Below are 9,156 nucleotides of genomic sequence, written 5' to 3'. Positions count from 1 at the left end.
AACAGCGCAAAAAAAAAAAAAAAAAAAAAAAAAAAATGAGGCAACCAAATATCAGTACTGGCAAATCTCAAAAACTTAATGCTGAACAACAAAAAGTGTTGTGGAAGGACACATGCAAAATCATGCTATATTTGGTGCAGGACTACATAAGTAAAACTATAAACACATGTATAGGCATTTCATGATGGTAGGTCCTTGGGGTAGGAGAAGGGGCTTCAAATGGTAAAAGGGAAACAGGGTATCATCAATTTTATTTGTAATTTTTTTTCTTAATCTAGGTGGTGGATACAGAGATATTTGTCATATTTTCCTCTATACCTTTTTATAAAAAATATACAATATTTGATAATGAGACATGTTACCCCTCAGTCATGGTCAAGTTTCCACCTCTCTGATGCTGTATTGGTCAGGATTCAATGGTGGAGACATAATTCACTCTAGCTCCCTAGCGAGTTTAGGCTGAAGGAGGTTTAATAGTGTTTACAGAATTACTCAGGAGGCCAGAGGGACCACACTGAGCTTTTAGGAATAGCTTTGAGAACCATCCTGCAGTATGGAGCGGGCACCAAGGGCAGCACTGTCTTTTATAATAGGGACACTACCAGTTGGATTGGAAAGAACCCTGGAAATTCCAGACTCTGCAGCAATGGCACTTGTCAGCAGAAACGGTGGAAGCAGCAGAAGCGTGGCTTTCCCATTACTGCTTCTGTTACCTAAAACTCAGCTTCTCTATTACACCGGTACAGAATCAAATCCCCAGGACAGAGTCTTGGGTGAAGTGTAAAAGAATAGCTTTATTGTTTTGTCAGGCAAAGCGGAACACACCAGGCTTCTGCCTGGAAAAACTGTGTGTCCCAACCCGAGAGGATTTGATGAAGGCTTTTATAACAGTGGTTCAAAGGTGGAGTTTCTGAGAAGATTAGGCTGTGAGCAAAGCTTGCACGCTCTAATCTCGTCTCATTTGGTCGTCTTTTTTTTTTTTTTTTTTTAACATCTTTATTAGAGTATAATTGCTTTACAATGGTGTGTTACTTTCTGCTTTATAACAAAGTGAAGCACTTATACATATACATATGTCCCCATATCTCCTCCCTCTTGCGTCTCCCTCCCTTCCACCCTCCCTATCCCACCCCTCTAGGTGGTCACAAAGCACCCAGCTGATCTCCCTGTGCTATGCGGCTGCTACCCGCTAGCTATCGATTTTACGTTTGGTAGTGTATATATGTCCATGCCACTCGCTCACTTCATCCCAGCTTACCCTTCCCCCTCCCCCTGTCCTCAAGTCCATTCTCTAGTAGGTTTGTGTCTTTATTCCCGTCTTACCCCTAGGTTCTTCATGACCTTTTTTTTTTTTTCCTTAGATTCCATATATATGTGTTAGCACACGGTATTTGTCTTTCTCTTTCTGACTTGCTTCTCTCCGTAGGAGAGGTCGTCTTTGAATTTCCTTCCCGCTCAGGAACGTAGCAGACGGAAAGACAGTTCAGCCCGTGGCCATAATTAACTCAACAGTTTCACCTCCAGTAACAGAGATGATAGAATAATAGCTTTTGCTCTTTGGGTCATATCCCCTTTGTGTGATGCTTTTGCTTTTGTTTTTTAATTGACCTTGTCTTTTTTTTTAACAGTTCTCGGGAAAATCAGGAGTGCTGTTGGGAGTGCCCAGCTTCTGATGTCGCAGAAATTCCAGCAGTTTTACTGGCTTTGCCAACAGAACATGGTAAGTGGATCCTCAGGTAACCTCGGCCCCTTGTAACCAAGCTGAACGTCCGTTCTTTCTGTGCTCACCGCCTTCCTGCCTGTTAAAAGATCCCTGCACATGTGCAGCCTGGTGAATGAGTAGGGGGACACTCCCAGCTTCGGGGGTGATTTTAAAGTGCAGCCAAAGCAGAGAGGCCATGGGGGTATGGGCAGGGGAGGGGCAGGGGTGGGAAGGAGACAGGTGTTTCCCCAGCCGTGAGGGGTGTCCTCCGCCACCTGGCTGTCCCCCAGGGGACCCCAGGATGGAGGGGAAGCATAAATCACTGTCACGGTGGATGTCACAGTGAGGACGGTGCTAGGAGGTGGCTTGAATAGAAACACGTAAACAACCACAGTGCAAGAGATTAGGAAGAGATTTTAGAAATAATTTGCGCTTTATATGTTACAGTCAGGAGTGAACAGAAATACCATGGACTAAATTAGGTAATACGGTTGGCATTAAACTTGGTTCTGGTCTTCCTGAAAAAATCAAGGGGACACTCTTACCTATATGTATGCTTATATGTATACTATACTATGTATAAATAAATATAAATACATATTGTTGCACACACACTTTTCCTTATCTGACTAAAGAAAATATTCACTTGATATTATTTGGAGAAATAACTAAACAGAAATCACATTACTTTACAGGTTCTTTTATTTATAATCCATACACTGACTTCTTTCAGACCAAACATTTTCATTGAAACACAAGTAGGTCTCTGCAAGGTCTCCCATAGCAATGGTTCAGGGTGATTTGATTTTGTTTTGTTCTGTTTTTAAATGTACAAAGAGGCGTGTGGGTTTACAGAATGTTCTTCCACATCAAAGGCAGCATAGCACGTCAGAGTTGCCAATTTATCCCTTTTAATCAGGATCATTAAAAAGTATGTTTTCTCTAATATTTTCCAATTAATCCCATTCAAGTTCATCATGAACTTTAAAGAGTTACCGCCTGGTTGCCTGTGACGTGAAGTTATAATCAACATTTAAAAGGGGAGACAGGCAGGTTTAGAGTCCCTGAAAGAGACACACAGCTGTGGAAACATTCAGTTATTATGTTTACTGGGCATGTTCTAGCCTCCTCCGTCGTGTGTATTTAATGGATCATCTTTAAGGAATTGATTTAGGCCGTTGGAGAGCATGGTCCGGATTCCACCGAGTCTGGTGGGGAGGGTCGTCCCCATCTTCAGCACCCTACACTCAGCAGAGGCACATTATTCAAGCTTCATGTCTTCTCTGCCAGAGCAGCTATTAGACTTAAAAATTATCCACCCTCTTATAGTTTTGATCCCTCTTACACATGTCAGATTGCGTTTTGTGTTAACCTTCAAAAGTCTGGCGTGACTGCTTCCATTTCTTTTGACCTCCGTCTAGGATTAGACCAAAAGAGTCTGGAGCATTTGTTGGAGGAGGTCAGGTTGGGGCCCTAAGCAGGTCTGTCAGCAGAAATGCTGAAATGCTGACAATACAAGCTGGGGCCTTGCTCAGCAAAGCCACACTGTCCACACTTTGCAGCTTTAGGCCGGTGACCACTTTTCAGTCAAGGAGATATGTCAAGAGCCCACCAGCTGTTTAGGATGGACGACACCGGGCAGGACCCACCCTTGAAGCTGGCGGGTCGATACCGGTACCTCTCGGGCCAGCGGCTCAGCACCCCAGAGCAGGGAGAAATGGAGTCACGCTCAGACCGGCCGGTCTAACGGTGTACTTGAACACGACCCACGGTCTCTTCTCAGCCCTTCTCAGGACACACAGCTCCCAGAGAATGTTCCGGAACATGGAGCCTCAGAGCCCACATCCCACCTGGATCCCACGGCCTGCGGTTAGCAAGGACGGATGGCTCTGTACACGTTGCTGGGGTAGGGGACTGGCCTGGCTCACCACTGACATGAAAAAATGAGACTTACAAACAGATCGGGCGTCTGAATGTCCAGTGGACACAGATGTAGCCACCTCCTGTGCAGAGCCAGACCCTGGCCGTGCCCAGTTCCACTGACGCCATGGCCTCTGCTCCCTGGGAGCCCAGAGGACAAAGGTTTCGCCCGTCCAGCGGGGAGGGCAGGTGACCACAGAGTCCACTCTCGGGCGACATGAGCCTCAGCACAGCCGAGGGGCAGGACCAGGGCCCGAAGTCCCACTTGGGGAGCCGTTCCATCCCTCGGACACGTTCAGGCCCCATCACGCCTGCACCTGCGGGAGAGGACGTTGTACTTGTGTCATCTTCCAGAAGAGCAGCTGAGGACCTGCCTTTGGGGGGAGGAGTCCCCCCCAGCCCCGACTGTCCAGGAAGCCCCTGTGCATCCCCGTCACCTGCAGAACAGACAGGCAAGTACATGACAACCCAGGCAACTGGAGGAACCCTCCTGCCCCTGCCCCTGCCCCTGAGCCTGCACCTGACCTTGCACCTGAACCTGCACCTGCCCCTGAACCTTCCCCTGACCCTGACCCTGCACCTGACCCTGCACCTGCCCATTGGGCTCCTCGATCCACACGCCCAGTTTGCCTCCTGGTGGCTCAATGGAGAACGGGCTTCAAACCGCAGACAATGGCCCAGGGTTGCAACTTTCACTCCAGAGAAGGAGAAAACGAGGGCGTTTTGTGCAAGTCGCTTGGACAGTGGTTCTTACCCTCTGCCCTCAGGTCAGCACAACTGCCATCTGGCTGCATCAGCAGAACGGACGGGGCTCAAAGAGTCACCTCGTGGATGTGGATGTGGAACCAGGACTGAATGTCTGTGTCCCCCAACATTCACATGATGAGGTCATGAGGGTGGGGCCCCCATGCTGGGATCAGTGCCCTCATAACAGAGACCCCAGAGAGCCCCCAGCCCTTCCTCCACGTGAGGACACAAGAGAGAAGATGCCGTCCGTGAACCAGGAAGGGGGTCCTCACCCGACACAGGATCTGCCAGCACCTTGACCTTGGACGTCCAGCCTCCAGCACTGGGAGCAGTAGACTGTGCTGTTCCTAAGCCCCCAGTCTGTGGTTTTCTCGTTCTCTCAGCCCAGATGGACTAACACAAAGGTTGAAGGAAGTTTAAACCCAACCAAATAGAAGTTCCTGATGTGCTTCATGGGAAGGACTTATGAACAAGCCGGAAATGACACGTTTTAAGCAAATTCAGATAAATATTTACCTATCAGAAATTTCTCTGTCTGTTTAACCTGAGATAGCCCCACACTGAATCAAGGGAACCACACCCAGAAAAATCCACACCCTTAACCCAAGGGTGACAAACTCAGGTGCCTGCAGGCAGGTCACGCGGCCTGGGGAACTCGAGGCCGTGGTCACCAGCCAGCGCTGGGCACCGGGGGCGTGGCCAGGCCACTGGCCCTCTGCTCCTGTGGAGTCACCCAGCTTTAAGCAGAGACAACCCATTGAACCTACACATACATCAGGCGCCGTGTGCAGAAGCAAACCCACCTTGGGGCCACATGCACCCTTGGCTGCCCGTGTGCTGCTCCGTGACATCACCTGCACGTTCCAAGGGCGGGGACCTGTCCCCGAGACAGTTCTGTCCCTTCAGGAGATCGACGTGCCTGCCCTCCCTCCACATGGGAGCGATGAAATATACATGGTACATTTGTAGGGCGTCCCTGACCTTCAGAAGCAGGGCTGAGACCGCTCAGAGAACAAACAGAAACGGCCATGGCTCCAGGCCCATCTCCCCAGCGCCCATGACCACCAGCACCACTGCAGACCCTTCCCGGGCACCAGCTTCCCAGTAACCGCACAGGCGACCAGAACCATGGGGCCTGCATGAACTGTCAAGCGGCTGGAGCCTTAACATGTGCCACCATCCCCAGGTTCCAAGAAAGCGTTTTCAAAATGAAACAGTGAAGGAATATAACTACACGTGTATTCTTCAGTAGACTTTATTTTTCTTCTCATTTCCTCCAGTTGTGTTGTGATATAATTAACATACAGCACTGAATAAATGTAAGGGGTACCACATAATGATGTGACTTACATACATCATGAAATAATTATCACTATAAGCTTAGTGAACATCCATCATCTCCTATGGGTACAAAGGTAAAGAAATTTAAAAAATATATTTTTCCTTGCAATGAGAACTTTTAGGATTCACTGTCTTAACAGCTTACCTGTATAACACACAGCAGTGTTGGTGGTATTTATCATGTTGGGTATCGCATCCCTAGCACCTGTTTATCCTGTAACTGGAAGTTTGTACCTTTTGACCCCCTTCTGCCACTCCCCACCCCATCTCCAGTAACCACAAGTCTCATCTCTTTTACTAAGAGTTTGTTTCTTTGTTTGTTTGTTTTTGAAATACAACTGACCTACAACACTGTTAGTTCCTGTTACACAACATAGTGATTTTCAAGCTGATCACCACAGTAAGTCTAGTTACGATGTGTCACCACACAAAGGTATTACATAATTATTGACTGTATCCCCCACACTGTACATTTCATTTATTTTGCAACTGGAAGCTTGTAGCCCTTAATCTCCCTCACCTATTTCTCTCTTCCCCCCACCCGCTTCCCTCTGCAACCAGCCGTTTCTTCTCTGTATCTATGACTCTATTTCACTCATTTTGATTTTTGTTCACTCGTTTTGATTTTTAGATTCCACATATCAGTTAAATCATACAGTATCTTTCTTTTTCTGTCTGACTTACATGTTGTTTCAAATGGCAAAATTTCATTCTTTTTTATAGCTGAGTAGTATTCCATTGTGTGTGTGTGTGTGTGTGTGTGTGTGTGTGTGTGTGTGTGTGTATATATATATATATCCTTTATCCATTCATCTGTTGATGGATATTTAGGTTGTTTCCACGTCTTGGCTATTGTATTGATAAATAATGCTGCTATGAACGTTGGGGTGCATATATCTTTTTGAATTAGTGTTCTTGTTTTCTTCACATAATACCCAGACGTGGAACTGCCGGATTGTGTGCTAGCTCTGTTTTTAATTTTTTGAGGAAACTCCATACTGTTTTCCATCACGGCTGCACAAATTTACATTCCCACCAGTGGTGCACGAGGGCTTCCTTTTCTCCACGTTCTCACTAACCTTGTCATCTCTTGTCTTTTCGTTGGTAGCCACTCTGACAGGTGTGAGGTGACGTCTCATTGTGGTTTCAGTTTGCATTTCCCTGATGATTAGTGATGTTGGGCATCTTTTCACGCACCTGTTGGCCATCTGTATGTCTTCCTTGGAAGACAGATACTCTGCCCATTTTCTTTTTTTCTTTTTTTTTTTTAAATTTTATTTATTTATTTATTTATTTATGGCTGTGTTGGCTCTTCATTTCTGTGTGAGGGCTTTTTCTAGTTGCAGCAAGCGGGGGGCCATTCTTCATCGCGGTGCGCCAACCTCTCACTATCGCGGCCTCTCTTGTTGTGAAGCACAGGCTCCAGACGCGCAGGCTCAGTAATTGTGGCTCACGGGGCTAGTTGCTCTGCAGCATGTGGGATCCTCCCAGGCCAGGGCTCGAACCTGTGTCCCCTGCATTGGCAGGCAGATTCTCAACCACTGCGCCACCAGGGAAGCCCTGCCCATTTTCTTAATCAGGTTAATAGACTTTATTTTTTAGAGCAGTTTTAGGTTCACAACAGAATTGAGTGAAAATACAGAAAAATACAGAGAAAAATCCCATACACCCCCTGCCCGCACACACCATAGCTTCCCCACCATCAGCATCCCCACCAGGTGGTCCTTTATTACAACTGATGGACCTCCAGTGACACGTCACCACCCAGGGTCTGTGGTTCCCATCAGAGCTCACTCGCGGTGTTGGACATTCTACGGGTTTGGACAAAGTTATCATGACACCTATCCACCATTATAGCATCCCACAGAGTAGGTTCACTGCCCTTTAAAAATGCTCTGTGCTCCACCTGGTCACCCCTCCTCCCCTCAACCCCCATGGCCACTGGTCTTTTACTGTCTCCATAATTTTGCCTTTTCTAGCAGGTCCTAGAGTTGGAACCATACAGAATGTAGCCTCTCCAGACTTTTAAACTGTCAGCAAATACTTAAGGGAACTGTTCCTGAATCCTCGTGGGCCCTCGGGAATATCTGCACCCGATTCTGAACTCGTGGGGCTTCTCCCTAACCCGCTTCCTTGGGAAGAGCAGCCCCGCCCCCGCCCTCCGAGTTCTCAGCAGCTCTAACTGCGCGTATGTGTCAGCAGGACCCCAGCGCCATGCCCAGGCCCACCTCGCAGGACCTGGCCGGGTACTGGGACATGCTGCAGCTGTCCGTCCAGGACGTCAGTATGAAGTTTGACGAGCTGCACCAGCTGAAGCTCAGTGACTGGAAGGAGTTGGCGTCCCCGGAGAGGAAGGTAACCCCCCACCTGCCGCTGCCACCTCGCGGCGTCCAGGCCACGTGATCCAAATGCCACGTTACTATGTGTGTCTCGGTCTTTGATTAACAGTACGGGATCCGATTTTCAGGGATAAACCCATGTGTGCGTGATCGGGGTGGAGCTAAAGTCGTCAGCATGTGTAATGAGACCCTTTCTTGCTGACAATTCCCGGAAGACACCAACAAAAATCACGTTGTCCGCCGCGGTCTGGTTTCCGGTAGGGTCTGTCCTCTGCGTTATCGCCATCAAACCTGTTTGGATTGTACTGAGGTGATTTCCCACCGGGGAAGTTTCAGTTCAGTTACAATGCCTCCTGTGGAGATAAACTTTCCAGTTGCGCATCTGCAGTTGAAGACAGGGAACACTTGAAACTTCCCTAAACAATTTGAGGATGTAAACTTCCTGGCCCTGAAATAGGCTGAAAATGTCCATTAAGTTTGAACCTATGGTTTCACCTCTTTCCTCTAGAGATCATCTTTACTGGGGCTGATAGACAAGTGTGAATTAGCTATAAAGACATTGACTTCCTAACACACTTTAGAGAAGTTCTACGTAATCATAATCTGATGTTTCTGGACAGACATTATCAATTAAAATGATAAAGAAAATTAATCCAACATACTTGGGACAGTGGTGTTTAATACGTAGTTCAGGGTGTATATCTAGATAGTTAGAATGAAAGCATCATCATCATCATCCACTTTCCCAGAAACGTGCTGCCCACCATCGTTGTGGGGCTCCAGGCTAGAGGCCATCGCTCCATTGTGGGCAGCTGAAAGAGTCCTCACCCCAGATAACGGGGCCGAGGGGCCCGCAAACCATCAGGTTGTACGTAAGCAAGTCCAGGAAATCTATGGTTTGGGTTTGAAGTGAAGGAAATCATAAGTAATGATTCCAAATGAAAAAGTTCTTCAAAGAAATCACTAAAAATACAACTTATTAAACTAGTCTGATGATACGCAAAAATCCTCCCTATTTTTCATTCTTCGGTAATTGACAGCTAATATAATCCCTTCCACCTCAACTGTACACAGAGAGTAGTCCTCAAAATGAGCACAGTTCCTGCT

The 9,156-nt window shown here is 47.3% G+C and overlaps 1 protein-coding gene across 2 annotated transcripts in view; it reads left to right on the top strand.

Moving 5' to 3' along the window:
- Positions 1-9,156, top strand: part of DLGAP2 (DLG associated protein 2) — a 151,901-nt gene that overhangs the window by 141,089 nt on the left and 1,656 nt on the right. For both annotated transcript variants that reach the window (XM_007467334.1, XM_007467333.1), the window contains 2 exons: positions 1,629-1,720; positions 7,913-8,065. In XM_007467334.1, the coding sequence (XP_007467396.1) occupies positions 1,629-1,720; positions 7,913-8,065 (245 nt within the window). The remainder of the gene's footprint in view (positions 1-1,628; positions 1,721-7,912; positions 8,066-9,156) is intronic.

This window comes from Lipotes vexillifer, unplaced genomic scaffold (genome assembly GCF_000442215.2).
Source record: "Lipotes vexillifer unplaced genomic scaffold, Lipotes_vexillifer_v1.1 scaffold1222, whole genome shotgun sequence".
NCBI classification, from domain to species: Eukaryota; Metazoa; Chordata; class Mammalia; order Artiodactyla; family Lipotidae; genus Lipotes; species Lipotes vexillifer.
The sequence above is the reverse complement of the archived record's forward strand: the minus strand, read 5'-3'. Positions and strand labels throughout refer to the sequence as shown.